This window comes from Hypanus sabinus, chromosome 7, assembly GCF_030144855.1.
Source record: "Hypanus sabinus isolate sHypSab1 chromosome 7, sHypSab1.hap1, whole genome shotgun sequence".
Classification (NCBI taxonomy): Eukaryota; Metazoa; Chordata; class Chondrichthyes; order Myliobatiformes; family Dasyatidae; genus Hypanus; species Hypanus sabinus.
In genome coordinates this window covers 84,275,159-84,294,132 of record NC_082712.1, presented here as the reverse complement: position 1 = coordinate 84,294,132, position 18,974 = coordinate 84,275,159, and the positions used below count along the sequence as shown (strand labels likewise).

Sequence of the window (18,974 nt, the reverse complement as noted above, 5' to 3'; positions counted from 1 at the left end):
AAGCATGGGGGAGAAAGAGGGATGGTGAGGAGCAGAATTGGAAGAAAAGATAAAGAGGAAGAAGGAGAAAAAAATGGGAATATAGACAGTGAGGGCTGAAATAACAAAGGGGCTTCTGTTTGGAGTTTTCACCCTGAAGTGCCTGTTACCTGTTGGATCCTTGATCATGCCGCAACTTGTTGACTGTTGTGCCTCCTGCTCAATATCCTTGTCACAGTCTTTGATCCCACCAGTGTTCGTGCACCTGCCCAGAGAGGCAAGAGGACAGGATGTCAGTGCAGTGCAGTTTACCTGAGAGCTGAGCAGCCATTCCTCCAAAAGGACCACAACTTTGTCGTAGGGTTTGGACGCTTGTGTGCCTCAGTGACCCGGAGAGCCATGTTGACTAGAGTCAGGGCTTTAAGCTTTGGCTCTTGGTAGGGTCACCTATACCAGATAGGTCACAGGGTAGAGGCCAGACCAAGAATGGTCCACTGGTCCTCCACAGCTAGGGGTTCAGCTCAGGGCCAACAACCCTGACTGGTAAAATAAAATCATTACGGAAACAGCAATGGAGAATCCTTCGACATCTGAGTGCGATAGTTCCTGAGTCTCCATCCAGGACCTGCATGACTTACTTACTTACTGTCTGTTATGCCACTGGCAGTAATGAAGGTCCTCCATGTCTATCTGATAATACTGTCATACACACAGATGTAGAAGGACTCTTCAAAACAGAATCAGTCTTTGAAACTAAATCAGGTAAGTACTTGGAGAGAAATTACAAGAAAATGGTAGGAGGAGGGGCTAACTGGATTATTTGGACAGAATTGGCTCCAGACCAGTGGATTGAATGGGCTCTGTCTGACTGTGTGCATTTACAATTATATGATTCAATGAACAACCAGGCTTGCAGTTACCCTGTGGTGTTGTCAGGTACAAGCCAACTCTCTCCCAGTTTGTCTGTGGTCTCAGCAACACTGCCATCGGGCTTCAAGTTGTCATCAGTCTTCTTCCCGTTATAATTTCCTGCAAGAAAGAGAATTGGGCTGTTCTAATAGAACATGAAAGAGTCCGGAGAAAATTTACAAGGATGTTGCCAGGACTGGAGTTGTATAAGATGTTGTTGAGGCCTAATTTGGAGTATTGTATGTAGTTTTGGTCACCTACCTACAGGAAAGATGTAAATACGATTGAAATAGTCTAGAGAAAATTTACAAGAGTGTGGCAGGACTGAAAGAAAGCTTGAAAAGGTTAGGATTTCATTCCTTGGAATGTAGAAAATTGAGGGGCGATTTGGTACAGGTATACAAAATTATGAGGGGATATAGATAGGGTAAATACAAGCAGGCTTTTTCCACTGAAGTTGGGTGGAACTACAACTAGAGGTCATGGGTTAAGGGTGAAAGGTGAAAAGTTTAAGGAGAACACATTGGGAAATCTCTTCACTCAGTGTTGTGAGTGTGTGGAATAGGCTACCAGTGCAAGTGGTGCATGCAAGCTCAATTTTGACAATTAAGAGAAGTTTGGATAGGTATATGGATGGTAGGGGTATGGAGGATTATAGTCCGGGTGCAGGTCAATGGACTAGGCAGTTTAAATGGTTTGGCATGGACTAGATGGACTGAAGGGACTGTTTCTGTGCTGTATTTTTCTTTGACTATGAGGCCAGGTTTGGAGCAAATCTCTTTCTAGACCCAGGGTTCCCAATCCGTGTCCATGTACCTTCTCGGTTAATAGCAGGGGTCCACAGCATAAAATAGGTTGGGAACCCCTGCTCTAGACTATCCCACTGAGCAGGGGCACTATGGGTTAGATGTAGAGTAAATTTCCCTCTATGTCTCAGGGTTAGATACAAAGTAATCTCTGTACTGTTCCACCAATGTCTCTAGACCAAGTTACCCATTGACACCGTTTGATATTTTGATTATTTTAACTTGGTGTTGACTAGGAAACAAACAGTTGATCTAATAGTATCAGTACATGCTCTCATTCCCTTCCCTATCATTGTAAGGCCCTCTAGCCCTATGACCCACTGGGCTTTTCTTTGGGACGCCCTGAATTTGATCAGTCCATCATTGTCTGCAGCAGTCAAATCTTTAAGCTCAGGAATCACAGTACCAATTAATAGATCCTAGGCCAGGCACTACAACAGGTTTTAAGAAGCTTGCTTCCTGCTTTATGACACTTTTTAAAACCTGACCTAATGCCTGGCCTGGAATCTATTAATTAGTCCTGTGATACCTTGGATCTCCTAGACCAGAAGGTACCAAACTTTTTTATGCCATGGAGCCTTACCATTAACCAAGGGGTCTGTGGACCCCAGGCTGGGAATCCCAGCCTGACATTTTCCCTCCCCTGCCTCCCTACATTTGGCAGTGAGGACTCCTGTTCCTTCCCTGGACCTTACCGCAGAGACCACAGAGCTGTCCCGTGTATGAAGAGGGAACAGTAACATCCACGTGATGGTTTCCATCATAGCGCACCCATAGGCCGAATACTGTCTCCAGCAAGACGTAGCCTCCACTAATCCGGATCTGCAGGTTGTCCATAAAGACAGGAGGGTTGACTCGTCGCCCATCCACCTGTGCCAGAAGTAAACAGAGTCAGGACGCGATGGGTGCAAGAACTACAGCAGCACAACTTCTCATTTTCAACTGGCTTTCCCAGTCTCCAGAATGCACCAGAAGCCTTTCCAATGCCCATGATAACCTCCAGGGTAGTAGTGAGAGAACAAATGGTTGGGGAAGGTGTAGCACCAGCTTAGTTCCACCCCCCTACCCCCGGATCGGGGTCACGTGAAGCCATGGGAGCAGGTGGTGGATGGCCGTATGAGCAGCTGGTTCGTATCACAAGTCCTGGTTATACAACTACTGATGTCAGGCAGACAATATCTGGTGAGTATTGATAATGGCTGGGGTCACCCATCTTGTAAAAACACTACCCAGGAGAAGGAAATGGCAAACCACTTCTGTAGAAACAATTGCCAAGAATAATCATGGTCATGGATAAGACCATCATCGCCTACATCATACGACCTGATACATAATGATGATGATAATAAGCCACAAGAATGTTAGTGGGTTTATAATTAAATAATTTTTTTGGGAAGTTCTTTTAATTAGTTAAATATTGTTGCCCTGTTGGAGACCTTGTTAAGCTCTGCAAAAAATCTTTGAGAGGAGCAAACTCTGGAAGGCCATCAAGACATTTTGGGAGCAGTGTCTGGCTGGTTGCCATAACTCAATAACTGCTCTTGGGATGGGGAGAACTAAGATGATTGAACCTATAAACTTGTATCAGATAGGGATGATGAGGTCATAATTTGGCCCATTGATTATATTTCTACCCTACTCTTCTCACCCAATCAGAATATCTTCCCCTCAAATTACCCTGCACAATAAATCTTTTTGAAAGTGTTGTTTCCTTATAATTTTTGTTTATTTATGTTAGACTACTTGAAGCTGACCACAAGTACTACTTGCATCATGTAGGGATTTGGAGAAACAAGAAATTAACTTTTAATGATTATAATGTGTTCAATTGCATTGCATTGCTGACCTGTTTGATTTGTGGACCAACAAAAGTGCCTTCCTTAATCTTAACATCAGTTATTCCTACTTGAATTATGAATTGAAATAACAAATATAGGCAATTAAAAAAATGGTGTCTGATTGGGAAATTTCATGGTGATTTTCATGATCAACAGCCCAAAATCCATAAGATACACTCAAAGGTATTCAGGAAACAAAACCTTTGTTGTCCAGTATTATTTGAACCATTTCATGTAGCGCAAACTCCACAATGATACCCCAGGAAGGTGCAACTGGGACATTCACTGATTTTGACCCAGGATCATTCAAGGTCAGAATCATGACAATATAGACTCAGCAGTGAAGATAGAAAAGAAAGAGCGTCAGTCTGTGGACCAAACACTTACGATAACTCTTCGGTTCTTCATTAAGGTGATGCGATGACCATGAACTTCAACGTGAACCTCCTTGACATAGGACACCTTCTTATTCCTGCCCCGGTGCTCATTACTGGTCTCAATGTTGAAGTAGGGCAGGCCAGAGGAGGCGTTGCAGAGTTTAGAGAGAGTGTAAGTGCATGTTCCCATGAAGTGGTGAACCATCTTATCGAAAGTCATGTAATGTGGGTCTCCTGATGCACTGCAGGTTTCATGGCCTGTTGCATGAGAAAGATCAGCATCAAATTTCAAGAGGACGAGAACATAAAAGCAAGGATTTAATGTTGAGACTTCATAAAGCATTGGAGAGACCTCACTGGGAGTATTCTGAGCAGTTTTAGGCCCCATCTTAGAAAGGATATGCTGAAACCAGAGAAGGTTCAAAGGAGGTTCATGAAAATGATTCTCAGATTGGAAGGCTTGTCATATGAAGAACATTTGATGGCTCTGGGCTGGTATTCACTAGAATTCAGAAGAATGAGGGGTGACCTAATTGAAACCTATCAAATGGTGAAAGGCCTTGATAGAGTGGATCTGGAGAGGATGTTTGCTACGATGGGAGAGTCTAAGACCAGAGGACGATGCTTCAGAAATGAGGGGTGTCCTTTTACAGAAGAGATGAGGAGGAATTTCTTTGGCAAGAGAGTGGTGAATCTGTAGAATACTTTGCCACAAGCAGCTGTGGAGGCCAAGTCTTTATGTACATTTAAGGCAGACGTTGACAGATCCTTGATTGGTCAGGGCAAGAAGGGATATGGGAACAAGGCAGGAGATTGGGGCTGAGAGGAAAATTGGATCAGCCATGATGAAATGGCAGAGCAGACCCAATAGGCCAGATGGACTAATTCTGCTCCTATATCTTATGGTCTTATAGTCTAAATGTATGAATCATGATGTGATGAAGCAGGTTGAAAGACCACTTGGGTTCTACCTGGTTTTCCTTATGTTTTTTCATTACTTTGATGATATCTTCCCCGATTGACCCAATGGCATTCTGCTTCCATGTCTAGTTTATCTCTTCAAAAACTATCAACTATGGGAGGAATAGAGAGCAACAAGAAAATCCATCCAGTTCTCAATCTTGTTCTACCTCTAATTCAGGCCATGTTATATCTGAACTATGTCAGATCTTAATAATTTTCAATTCCTGGATTCTTTTAGGAGTTCCAGAATGATCAAGAAACTTTAATTTTCCCAGTCATTTATCTTAAACTTTAAGCTAAGATATAGAGCATTTGAAACTAAATGATGAGCTGAGAAGCAAAGTAGAGAGTCAGTAGATGCAATAAGTGATGGCGTCTTTGAAATATCTATCATCTTTATACTCGAGATAACAGAAATTCTTTAGATAACAGAATTCAATCAATGGCTGCACAATTATACCATGTGGTTAATGTGCTAACATTTAGCTGATGAAAGATGAAAAGATATATGCAACTGCAAGACCACTTTCTGCCAGTAAGGAACCAAGATAGTACCTCTGAAAATTCTATCTTTTTTATAATAATATAAGAGAAGTTCCATAGATAGGAAGAAACTATCTAATAGACTGCATAATTAAAATTATTACATCATGTGGGTAATATGCTACTACTTAGCCAATGAAAATTGAAACAGGTGATAAACTATTTGTTTAGCTGCTATACCATTTTCTGCCAGTGTGGGGATGAATCACCACATACTGTGGAAAATATGAGGCGTTAAAAATGCAAATTCTGTCAAAAAATGCTATGATTTCCATCTTGCAGTAATTCAACTAATATAAAAAGTATTAAAAAAAACCAATTCCAAAAACCAGAACTCAATGTTCTCACCTTGGTTTTTGTAATACCCTTGTCCCTAAAAACTCTGATCTTTTTCAATTGTGTCAGTCTCTATTGATGGGAACTGGCACATCAGGTCTATGCTTGGTTCTAATATAACACTCCTTATGATAACAAAAATGATTCCAGAATTGACAGGCTTGTCACATGAGGAGCGTAAGATAACCCTGGGCCTGCATTCACTGGAAATCAGAAGAATGAGGGGGGAATCTCATTGAAACCTATCAAATGTTGGAAGGCTCGATAGAATGGATGTGGAGAGGATGTTTCCTGTGTTGGGGGAGTCTAGGACCAGAGGACACCCCCTTAAAAAAAGAGGGACATCCATTTAGAATGATGAGGAAGAATTTCTTTAGCCAGAGAGTGGTGAATCTGCGGAATTCATTGCTACGGACAGCTGTGGCGGCCAAGACATTGGGTATACTTGAGTCAGAGGTTGATAGGTTCCTGATTAGCCAGGGCATGAAGAGATACAGGGTGAAGGCAGGAGATTGGGGCAGAGAGAGAAAATGGATCAGTCATGATGAAGTGGGGGAGCAGACTTGATGGACCAAATGGTCTGCTTCTGCTCCTATGTCTTAGGATCTGTAAATCTTTCCTTTCCTCAAAGCACAGTAAGTTATTGTCTCTTGATTTCTTTTGATTTTTGCTGTTTTTGCTTTACCTATAACCCATCACAATGATTATATCCTTTTTTTATTCCCGATTTCTATGCAGGTAGCTTTGCTGGATTGGCCTTCCGAGATATCCTCCCTTAGTTCTATCATGATAGTCTCCCTCAGGTACAACTCTGCCTGCTTTTTAACATCCCTCTGTCATATCTGAAACATCTATGGAAAGGAATGAAGAGTTGACATTTCAGATCAAAATCCTTCATTAGACTCTATTTCTCTCCATAGAATCTGTCTGACCTCTTGAGTTCTTCCAATAATTTTGTGTGTTATTCCAGATTTCCAACATCTTAAGAATCTCTTAAGTACCTGGAATATCTATACCCTGGAACACTGATCTACTACTCCTGACCTTCTCTCAACCATAAGATCATAAGATAACCGATAGGCAGATGAGAAGAAGTAAAAGGTCAGAGTGAAGAATTGAGAAAGGGGAGAAGTAAATTTGGTTACTGGAAGGAGATATCTATATTCATGCCATTAGGTCATGACATATACCAGTGATATTACACCTGATTCTGATTATGACGTCTTGAGGCCACATGATCTTATGCATCAGCTGAGGGACAAGGGGAGATGATTATGGGTTAAGGATGATAGGTGAAAAGTTTAAGGGGAACATGAGAGGAAACCTCTTCACTCAGAGGGTCATGAGAGTGTGGAACAAGCTGCCAGCGCAAGTGGTGCATGGGAGTTCGATTTCAACATTTAAGTTTGGATACGTGAATGGTAGGGATACGGAGACCAGTGCAGGTCAATAGGAGTAGGCAGTTTAAATGGTTTTAGCATGGACTAGATGGGCCAAAGGACCTGCTTCTGTGCTGTACTTTTATGTGACTTCATCACTCTAGTCCTGTTACCAATCCAACAATGTGACCACAACGCCACTGTATCCTCAAAGTTTGGGTCTGTCTATCTCGCGCTTGATAAAGTTGCTAAGGCCTTACCCAGAGGATGACAGCCATACTCCCCATCCTGTAGTCCACAGCTCTCTCCAGTTGTGCATCCTGCAGGCTTGCATTTGATGATTTTTTCTCCAAGGCATTGGCACTGCTCACTGCAGCCTTTCTTGTACCAGGTCTCGTTAGGCTGAGGAGGAAGTTAAAAAAGGATTTCCATTATTATGACCCTCCAAGAGGACTACAATCTTGTCGTAGGGTTTGGAGGCACGCAGTGCCTCAATGACCCAGAGAGCTATGCTGGCTGGAGTCAGGGCCTTGTGCTTTGGCTCTTAGTAGGTCACCCATGCCAAACAGGTCAAAGGGTAGAGGCCAGACTAAGAGTGGTCCACCAGTCCTCCAGGTTTCGGGTTTCAACTCATGGCTAACAACTGACTGGTAAAACAAAATTGTTATGGAAACAGCAATGAAGAATCCTTCTACATCTGAGTGTGATGGTATTCCTGAGTCTCCACCTGGGACTTGTGTGACTGATGGTAGTGAAAATGGAGAGGAAACTACTGGGATAATGAACACCACCAAGACAAAGACCAGAAGTGGTTTTAAACAGACAGAGATGAAGGACTTTCATTGCTGCCCTAGATGCCAGTGGCGTAATGGGCAGTAAGAAGATTATTATGACACAGGCCTGAGTGAGTCAAGAGAACAGGAGCAACACACACAAAATGCTGGAGGAACTCAGCAGGCCAGGCAGCATCTATGGAAAAGAGTAAAAAGCTGACGTTTCAGCCCGAAACCCTTTGGCAGGACTGGCCCGAAATGTTGACTGTACTTTTTTCCATAGATGCTGCTTGGCCTGCTGAGTTCCTCCAGCATTTTGTGTGTCGCTTAGACTTCCAGTATCTGTAGATTTTCTCTTGTTTGTAAGGTGAACAGGACTAGGGATAACACTGAGCAATCACAATATAAATGGAAGCACACAAACTTACTATGGTCAATCCCCCTTTACTCTGTAGTAAAGATGCTTGGATCTTCACAGAATTACTGGTCCAATTAAATTGCTTCTTGCTTCAATGTGAAGTTACTGCTGTGACATTGGGAAATCTTGGCTGCAATGTAGCCCACAGGAAGCTCCCACACACAACAATGCAATAGTAAACTAAATACTCTGTTTCAGCTATATTGACTGAGATAAATACTTGTCCGGTTTGCCAGTTAGAATTCCTCTGCTCTTCGTCAAAATAGTACCATGGAATCTTCAGTCCACATGAGAGAGCTGATGGGTTTAACTCCTCAACTAAAAGCAACACCTCCAACAGCTCAACTCTCCCTCTTAACTGAGGATCTGTCCTGGACCCAGCAGCTACAAAGAAGGCACAACAGTGGCTGTACTTCATCAGGAGTTTGAGTAGATTTGGACACTCTGAAATTTCTATAGACATACTATGGAGACCATTCTAACTGGCTGCGTCACCATCTGGTATGGGGGGGGGGTGTCACTGCACAGGATCAAAGTAAGCTGCAGAGAGTTGTAAACTCAATCAGCTCCATCATGGGCACTGGCCTCTGTAGTATCCAGGACATCTTCAAGGAGTGATGTGTCATTAGGGACCCCTATCACTGATGCACCATCAATAACTCTCTGAGATGTGAGGCGAGATATTGGCTTTTATTGACTGGAAGAAAGAACAAGCAGCAATTGACCACCATACTACATCCTGGAGATTGAAGCCCCAATCGCCTTTATACTGGGGTCCGTGGGAGGAGCCACAGGAGCAGTCAGTGGGGGGGGGGGGGGGGGGCGTGTCCAGACAGGTATATGTAGTTCACCACAATCACTCAGGTCATGCCTTGTTCTGCTATCATCAGGGAGGAGGTACACGAGCCTGAAGACACACACTCAGCGATTCAGGAACAGCTTCTTCCCCTCTGCCATCCAATTTCTGAATGGACATTGGACTCATGAACACTAACCTCATTATTTTTTATTTCTATTTTAAAATTACTTATTTATATCTATACCTATGTATGTCTCTATCTATCAAAGTACATACAGACACTTATTGTAATTCACAGTTTTAAAAATTATTATTTGTACTGGATTGTACTGCTGCCACAAAGACTACTAATTTCATGATATTAAACCTGATTCTGACTTTGTCCGATTTAAAATTAAATGTGGTATGATCATCCTGTACCTTCTACCTGAGGTCAGAGCTTAATGCCAGAGATAGGGATACTCACCAGCCTATAATCGCCCGTCACATCTGTGCAGCCACACTCAGAGGCCCGGACACACTCACTATTACTTAGAACGAATCCTTCATCGCACTCACAGCCCTCAACACATTGGTTTGAGCAGTGGATAGGAGAGAACAGGTCATTGCAAGTAGGTGGGCAGGTACTAGTACACAGACTGTAATGACTGTTCTCAGGGCAGTGGAGAGCTGTGGAAACAGAGCGAGAGACACCAGTGTTAGTGACAACTCAGCAGTGAGAAGAGACATGTTATTGTGTATTTAATATTTCAATATTTGACTGATCTTGAATATACTGTATATTGTTCGATTAAGCATTCTTGTTTGTTTAAATTACACTGGACAACAAATTTTTTTGAAAGTTTTGTTTCCTCAGAACTTTTTTTTTAATGATAGACCACTTGAAGCTGAACACAAGTATAATTTCAGACCACTTGTGTCATGTAGGAGTTTGAAGAAACAAGAAATTAATTTTTATTGAATATAATGCCTTTAATTGCATAATGGTGCTGAGGCTTTGCAATAGTTCAACTAAGCTAAAAATGTTTTGTTGATGATTTTCATTTGTACTGTGTCTGAGGCCTCTCGCTTAAGTGTCCAACAATAATCATCTAGAATTGATGGATTCCAATTTTTCCATGATCGCAATGTCCTGGTGAAACCTTTCACCAAGCTCGTCACTGACAGAGCCGAGATTTGCAGGGAAGAAGTCTAAATGGGAATGCAGAAAATGAATCTGTAGTCCTGATGAAGGGTTTCAGCCCGAAACATCAGCTGTTTATTCCCATCCATAGATGCTGCCTGACCTTCTGAGCTCCTCCAGCACATTGTGTGTCTCGTTCTAGATTTCCAGAATCTCTTGTGCCTTTAGTGACATGTTGCACTTCATGGTTTTGTATGTTTGAAGAATGTTGTCAACCAGCTGAACCTAGTTTGGTGCTCTGTATTTGCCAAGAAAATTTTCAACATCCTTGGATGCCTTTTTTTCCGGTCCCACCAGAAGTTCTTTGAATTGCCTGTCATTGATGACCTGTTTGAATTGTGGACCAACACAAATGCCTTCCTTAATCTTGTCATCAGCTACTAGGATGAATTATGAATTGAAATAACAAATACAGTATTTTTAAAGAATGATAGTGAAATTTCATGGCGATTTTCATGACCAGCAGCCCAAAATCTGTAAAATACACCCAGAAGTATTCAGGAAGCAAGACCTTTGCTGTCCAGTGTTATCAAAATGGAGACAGTGCAGGTGGACAAATAAGGTGCAAGAGTCACAACAAGATAGCATAATTAATTACATATTATATGTAAAATACATTAATTGCCTACGACTTCATGCTACCAAGTGGTATGTGCATGCCTTGCTTCAAGTAAACATGAAATTAGACACACATTTCAAACTCCTGTGTTTTCCTTTGAATTAGTTTAATACATTGAAGCTACAAAACAGAAAACATGTGTATTTTAATTACACAGCAACATTAGTATTCCTGACCTGAAGACTCATCTTCTGTTCAAAATAAAACTTTATGCTCACAGGCTATATGTTGGAGGAACTCTGCAAGTCAGGAGTAACACCTTATATTCCATGTGGGTGGCTTCTGTTTCTGATGGCATGAACATCAATATCTCTTTCTTGTAAAAAAAAAACTTGCCTTCCCCTTCCCATCTTCTTCTATTCCTCACTCTCACCTCTTCTCATCTGCCTATCACCTCCCGCTGGGTCCCCTCCTCATTCCCTTTTGTCTATGGTTCACTCTGCTCTCCTATCAGATTCCTTCCTTTCCAGCACATTATCTTTCCTATCAACCTGGATTCACCTATCACCTTCCAGCTATCCTCCTTCCCCTCACCCTGCCTTTTCATTCTGGCATCTTCCCTCTTCCTGTTTAGTCCTGAAGAAGGGTCTTATCACTGACTGACAATTAACCAGCGGGGGGGGGGGGGGGGGGGGGGGAGGGTGTGTGTGTGTCTGTGTGCATACTAACCCAGCTCAGATACAGGGTTAGCATGCACAAACACACACACAGCTCCTCTCTCTCTGTCTCTGTCTCTCTCTCTCTCTCAAGGGAGTATCTGTACCAGATTTGTGGCAATGCGTGTACCTCATCGATATTACTTATTGAGGTACAGTGTGGAATAAGCCTTCCTAGCCCTTCAAACCACACCTCACCTTAACCCTCACCTAATCACGGGATAATTTACAATAAACAATTAACCTATCAACCAGTACTAATTTTGAACTTGGGAGGAAACCGGAACACCAGCAGGAAACCCACATGGTCACGGGGAAATGTACAAACTGCTTATAGGCAGCGGCAGGAATTGAACCTGGGTCACCATTACTGTAAAGTGTTTGTGCTAACCACTAGGCTACAGTGCCACCATAGAGTATGTACGTCTATATTTGTGTGTGTGTGTGTGTGTGTGTGTGTGTGTGTGTGTGTGTGTGTGTGTGCGCGCGTGTGCACGCCAGAATTCTTTGCCTCTCTCCTTTATCAAAACTCATGACTGCATCACATTGACTTACGGCAGAAGTCTGGGGTTCTCCAGTTGTGCACAGGGGCCCCAGCAGCCAGACAAGCATCTGTGTAAACCTGCAAGCTGATCACAAAGTGTCTTCTCAAGACCCTGGTACTGGCACATGTCGTACACACAGTTGTTGAAATACTGCTTGGGGTCCACAACCTTAATACAGTCCTCTGCAGAATAACAGAAAATGCAGCAATGTTAGAGATGTGTGCACAGCTGAAACTTCTCTGGTGGAGTATGAGAGTCCTGGCAGTGTTATGGGTGCAAACTGTCAGATACTAAAGAACAAGTCGTACTATTTAATGGACTTCTTCCTGGAGCCTCTTTACTCCCTCAAACAATGTGGCTAAAATGCACAGGCCTAAATATTGGACTCATTTGCACATTTTTGTACAAGGAATTAAGAGTATAAAAGTGGGTTTCTGTGAATTAGTTCACGTTAGCAATCACTCCGAGTTCAAATTTTAAAATTCTTGTTTATATCCTTTATGGTCTCAGCCCATACCTAAATCCCTTATCCCCCCCCCCCCCCCCCCCACTGTGTCCAACTCTCCATTGTTATTGACCATGCCTTCAGCTGCCAAGACCCTGAACTCTGGAATTCCCTCCCTGAATCTTTTCAACTCTCTCTTTTTCCTCCTATACAATGCCTCAAACTTCTTTATTTAACCTAATGTTTATGAATCTATCACCTTCTTTAGTTTGTTGTTTAATCTGAACCTCAGTTTTACATCAGGGGATTTTAAAATATTAAGCGCACGATGGGAGTTATTATCATCTTACCGGAAAGCTCCTTTCACGTCATTGATGCGTCCACACATATCTGAACTGATCACCTTGTCGTAGATCTCTTTCTTACAAGGTAACTCATCAGGCACATGGGGTTTGCAGCTGTAAATAAATGAGTTTATTTTTAAAAAAGTTTTTGATTATCCTTTTTTCAAAGTTCAAGTTCAAAGTATTGTTAGAATCATTTTTAAAATGTTGTTAACAAAGTTAAAAGGCTGACAAACAACCAGTGTGCAAAAGAAGACAAACTGTGCAAATACGAAATAAATAAACAAATAATATTCAGGACATGAGTTGTAGGTTCTTTCGAAGCGAGGTCTGTAATGATTGTAACAGCTTGTTTCGTTCGTGATGTGCTGTGTCGTATGACATGGTCGACCGTGGTTTTTTCCATGACCATAGTTGTTCTTGGCAAATTTTTCTACAGAAATGGCTTGCCCATTGCCTTCTTCTGGACAGTGTTGATACAAGAGGAGTGAGCCCAGCCATTATCTCTTCAGATACTGTTCAGTATTGTGCAGGCTAGTGGAGGGAAGGAGTGCCTTACACCTCCTTTGGTAGAGATGTATCTCCACCCACCCACTCTGGATTGCAACAGCAGCTAGTGCAATTATTTTATGATCACCTTCCTTCTTCACATGAACATGTTCAAGTGTTTCCTCTCCATAGATTGTACAGGAAGAGCAAAGCTTTGACTCCTGGGGGTCCTGAGGAAAAGAAGCTTATAAAGACAAGCTTTTAATATTACTTTTTAGCAAGTGTAATCTCATGGTGCAAACAGAACTAGGTTACTATTTGGGGAGATGCAATGATGTAAGGTAATGTACAATATATAAGCAGATGCTGGCAATCCAGAGCAAACGCACACAAAATGCTGGAGGAACTCAGCAGGTCAGGCAGCATCTATGGAAAAGTGTAAATAGTTGCTGTTTCGAGCTGAGACCCTTCTTCCCCTCTCCCCCACACCCCCCAGCTTCGTATTCTGACTACTGTCCTCTTTCTTTCTGATCCTGATGAAGAGTCTTGGTCCTAAATGGCGACTGTTTACTTCCCTCATAGGTGCTGAAACTCTCCAGGTGCTTTGTGTAGGTTGTTTGTGCCATGATGAGGAGCAAGACCTTATACTCTGTCTGGGTAGCCTCCAACCTGATGGAATGAATATCAACTTCCCCATTCTGTATGGGAAGTTGATATTCATTCCATCAGGTTGGAGGCTACCCAGACAGAGTATAAGGTCTTGCTCCTCCATCATGGCACAAACAACCTACACAAAGCACCTGGAGAGTTTCAGCACCTATGAGGGAAGTAAACATTCGCCATTTAGGACCAAGACTCTTCATCAGGATCAGAAAGAAAGAGGACAGTAGTCAGAATACGAAGCTGGGGGGTGTGGGGAGAGGGGAAGGAGCATAATCTGGCACGGGATGCATGAGACCAGGTGAGGGGAAGACAGGTGGGCAATAAAGTAAAAAGCTGGGAGGTGATTGGTGGAAGAGATGAAGGGCTGAAGAAGGAGGAATCTGATAGGAGAGGATAGTGGATCATGGGAGAAAGGGAAGGAGGAAGGGACCCAGAGGGAGGTGATGAGCTGATGAGGAGAAGAGAAAGGGTGAAAGGGGAACCAGAAATGGAGGATAATGAGTGATATGAAGCAACAAAATGACATGTTTTGGGTCCTAGCTTTACGATGTAATACTGATATGTTTGTTGTTCTGCAGTTTGCTGTGCACAGTTAAATGGATCTGTGGAGTGGTCTCAGAATTCAGCCATCAGTCCTTCTCCCCTTACCTTTCCTCCTCATCGTCCGGTGTCTGCCAGCTGTTGCCCAGCTCAGTCACGTTTCCTGCCTCCAATCCATTCAGTTTGATGTTATCGTTGTTTGGATTCCCATCAAAATTGCCACAAAGACCACACATCATGTTGAAGTAAGAGCTGTAAGAGACAAAAAGAGATGGACGGTAAGCTGTGCCAGTCCCGTCTGTGGTCTCGTAACACTTATTCGGCTCTGAAATAAACTGAGGCTGTGGCCTGCTCCAGCTGCAGTGCTTTCTATAGAACTTAGATTTCTGAATGCTATTTGCTTACTTTTATTGTCTGCATGATTTCTTTATTTTCTCCCTGCATGTTGGGTGTTTGTTGGTGTATTTTTACAGACTTTCTTTGTTTTTGTAACTGCCTGTAAGGAGACAAATCTCAGGGTTGTATATAGGATACATCCTTTGATAATAAATGTACTGTGAACTTTGAATTATAAAATTCATAGTACAGCACTAAACCATGTCTTGCCTTCGTCCATCTGCTGCTCATAAACCTTGTTGGGGCTTCTGCAAAGTGCAAAGCAAATTTATTATCAAAAATGTATATGTCAGTATGTACTACTCTGAGAATTGTTTTCCTGCAGGTATTCACAGTAGAACAGAGAAATACAATAGAATCAATGAAAAACTACACACAACACAGACTGACAAACAACCAGTGTGCAAATAAAAAGGAAGAAAGAAAGGAAGGAAGGGAGAAAGGAAGGTGGGAAGGAAGAAGAAGGGAAGGAGGGAAGGAAGAAGAGAAGAAGAGAGGAAAGGAGAGAAGGAGGGAAAGAGGGAGTGAAAGAAGTAGGAAAAAGGAAGAAAGGGAGGAAGGAATAAGGGACATGTAGACTATCTGAATTATGAGGTGTTGTTGGATGAACAATGGAAGTAAATTGAAGAGTCAACAGAAGAATCACTTACGTGGGAACAATAATTTTCAAATAGTGGTTTCCATCCCAGCTAAGTGTCAACCGGAAGTTTGTCTCCACTACCACATACTGTCCACTGAGAGAGATGGTGAGGCCATGGGAAGTCTGGAATGGGAGGTGCACTCTCCTGCCGTTCACCTGTAGGGACGAGTATGATCAGCATCAGACCCACAGCATTCGCACTGACTGCATAAAGAGTCTAGACCAGGCATTCCCAACCTTTTGTATGCCTTGGACAAATACCACTAAGCGAGGAGTCCGTGGACCCTAGGTTGGGAACCTTTAGTCTAGACAGAAACACTCAAGGCATTTGACAGTATTGTAATGAAACCATCTTATACAGTGAACTGCATAAGGAGTTGTGAAATGGTTAAAAGCTCAGTCCAGGAGGAAGATTATAAATAACATTTTGAAGAAAGAAGACCACAACCTGGTCGCGGTTTTTGTGTGCCTATATGTTGGCTGGAGTCAGGACTTTATGATTTGACTGCTGGTAGGGTCACCCATGACAAACATGTCAAAGGGTAGAGGCCAGACTAAGATTGGTCCACTGGTCCCCCAGTTTTGAGATAGCTCAAATTATCTATGGGTGCTACGGTATTCCTGAATCTTCACCTGGGACTTGCGTGACTGACAGTAGTGAAAAATGAGAGGAAGCTACTGACGTGATGAAGGAAGCCCTGAACACCACCAGAGATGGAGGACTTTTATTGCTGCCCTAAACACTAGCAGCATAATGGGAAGTAGGTGAAGGAAGAAGGAACAAGAGACAGATGTTTGGGGAGGATCCTGGCAGTTGAAGAAGTTAATTTCCGTCTCAAAAATGTCTAATGGTGGAGAGATGATATTGAGAGAAAGATGAAGAACTATCAAGAGAAGGACAACTTTGGAATAACTAACCCAGTCTACATGAACTTTAACAAAGCTTTAATAAGGTCCTGCCGGGTAGGTTGGAAGTTGTCTTGGCGTTATCAGGTAAAAGGGTAGTTTTCAGATTATAGGCCTGTGCCCAAAGGTGGTCTGCCGGATCAGTGCTGTGTGTTTTGATGTCTGTCATATACATTAATGATTGGAACAGGAATGAGAATACGGGGGGCATGATTGCTAACAACAATGTTGGAGGTAGTGTGGACAATGGGTGTAGATTTTCTGCTTTAAAATGGAAAATGGCGTTACTGAAGGTGAGCAACAGCTTACTGGTAGCTTGAAAGGCAAGAAATTTGACTAAAACAATATTAATTACACATTTTCTGAGGTAAATTGTGGTAAATTAACCCTGTGAACAATGAAGAGGCGAGCGAAGGTAAAATGAATTCAAGGCATGAGTTGTACTGGTGCGTTGCAAAGTCAACACAGATGGAATTGGAGTAAGCAATTCGGAGGGGAGGAGTTTCCATGCCTGTCCAACTAACCCGGGCGTGAGGTTGGATGGCTCTGAGCATCGAGTCCATTTGGAGAGATCAAGAGCGGCTTCCGGCTGGGCGGTGAGGTCTAGCCCCCAGAGTGTTTCGCTGCAGCGGGGCCCAGTTCGTAATGTGAAGCACGATTCACTGCTTAGACAATTTAAATGCCAGTCCAGATAGACTGGAAAGGCCGGGTGTCGGGCTGATTTCATTTGTTTTCCCATGATGTTCCCTCCTTCCTCCATGGCGCTGAGGCTGTGAGACTGCCCTGGCTGCTGTGCTTCATGTCTGCGAGCTTCACGCGATTTGCCCCGCTAATATGATAAACTGAGACAGAGGCTTTGGGCCTACTCCAGGGATTTGGATCTAAGGACTCAATTTGATTCAGAATGCTTGCTTCTACTGTTTGCATGAGTTGTGTATTTTTCTCTTTCTCTACACATTGGATGTTGATCTTTACCTTTTTTTAAATTGGGATCTTTTGGGTTTCTTGCTTTGTGGCTGCCTCTAGGCCAACAAATCTCGGTTGATTAACTTATACATTATTTGATAATAAATGTACTTTGAATCTCAAATCTAGCAAAATAGGCAAGGGAATGGCAGATGGAATCCCAAGTGCAAAATGATGTATTTTTATCAGTTAAACTAGATCAGGACACTTAGGGCCCTGGAAAGTGTTGGAGAAACAAGAAATTGCAGTGGGTGGGGGGGAGGTGTTCAAGCAAGAATCGGTGTCCAATGGAGTTTACCCACCAATGTCCTCCTACTCTTCATGAGGGTGATAGTTATCCCATTTGTTGTGAGGTAAATCTTTCTTAGGTAGGAGACTCCCTTCTGACCTCTCTCCTCATTTTTCCCTTCAATGGAAAACCAAGGGCCTGAGAAAAGAAACAAACGCCACATCAGTAAGAAGAACACAAGTAAAGTTCCTTCTAAGTCAAAAGCTATTCTGCTTTGTACCTGTCCGATTTTCACATGACCTGGCCAAGGTGTAGGTACAGGTACCCATAAAGGACAGGGATTTTCCATCAAAGGTGATATAGTGAGGGTCTCCAGAAATGTGACAAATTCCAGAACCTGGGAATAAAACAAAATTAACTGGTTAGTAGCCTGATCTCTGGTCTCCACCATTCTCTAATATTCAACTTTAATTTTCAAGCCACACTCCAATCATTCCTCCCCATCACAAGAGATGTGGAGGTCAGGGGTGTTAATAGTAGCACTCTGGTTCTGGCTCTAATGGACACATGGTTTTTCTGGGGATGGCGAGGCCAAACTGCTCAAAACACCAAAACACCTGGAGCAACACAAAGTGCTGGAGGAACTCAGCAGATCAGGCAGCATCTGTGGACAAGAGTAGATAGTTGATGTTTTGGGCCAAGACCATTTATCAGGGTTCTATCACTTTCTAGCTATCCTCCTTCTCCTCCCCCACTTTTTATTCTGGCATCATCCCCCTTCCTTTCCAGTCCTGGTGAAGGGTCTTAGCTCGAAACATTGGCTGTTTACTCTTTTACATGGGTGCTGCCTGGTCTGCTGAGTCCCTCCAGCATCTGCAGATTTTCTTGTGTTTGCTCAAAATGCCTGCCACTCTTTAAAGAGAGACTGGCCACACAGTTTGTTAATCTCACCTCCTCTTTGGAGAGCAAGGGAACACCAGGCAAAACTGGAGTTCAATGATGCTTGGATTGTAATCCCTACTAAGCCCATTCTCAACCATAGAAAGGAGCAGGCTAATGGAAGGCCGACGTGTGCCTGATGAGGAACAAGATCAGGAATCACACTTTGCCACTGTTTGAGTTGGAAGACTAGTGAGTACACCTCACTCCTATTGCAAGATGTTCCTTAATACCTCTCTTTGACCATTTTTTTTCTACATCACCTACATCCAAGTCTCGTGTTCAGCATCAACT

The 18,974-nt window shown here is 42.8% G+C and overlaps 1 protein-coding gene across 1 annotated transcript in view; it reads right to left on the bottom strand.

The window, feature by feature from the left end:
- The window catches only part of LOC132397492 (IgGFc-binding protein-like), a 238,387-nt gene that overhangs the window by 59,605 nt on the left and 159,808 nt on the right, over positions 1–18,974 (bottom strand). Inside the window, 14 exon segments of the mRNA XM_059976322.1 lie at positions 150–244; positions 900–1,008; positions 2,390–2,564; positions 3,920–4,167; positions 7,391–7,532; positions 9,587–9,789; positions 12,134–12,206; positions 12,208–12,305; positions 12,359–12,381; positions 12,919–13,026; positions 14,713–14,856; positions 15,651–15,796; positions 17,815–17,939; positions 18,022–18,138. Of these exon segments, the coding sequence (XP_059832305.1) occupies positions 150–244; positions 900–1,008; positions 2,390–2,564; positions 3,920–4,167; positions 7,391–7,532; positions 9,587–9,789; positions 12,134–12,206; positions 12,208–12,305; positions 12,359–12,381; positions 12,919–13,026; positions 14,713–14,856; positions 15,651–15,796; positions 17,815–17,939; positions 18,022–18,138 (1,806 nt within the window).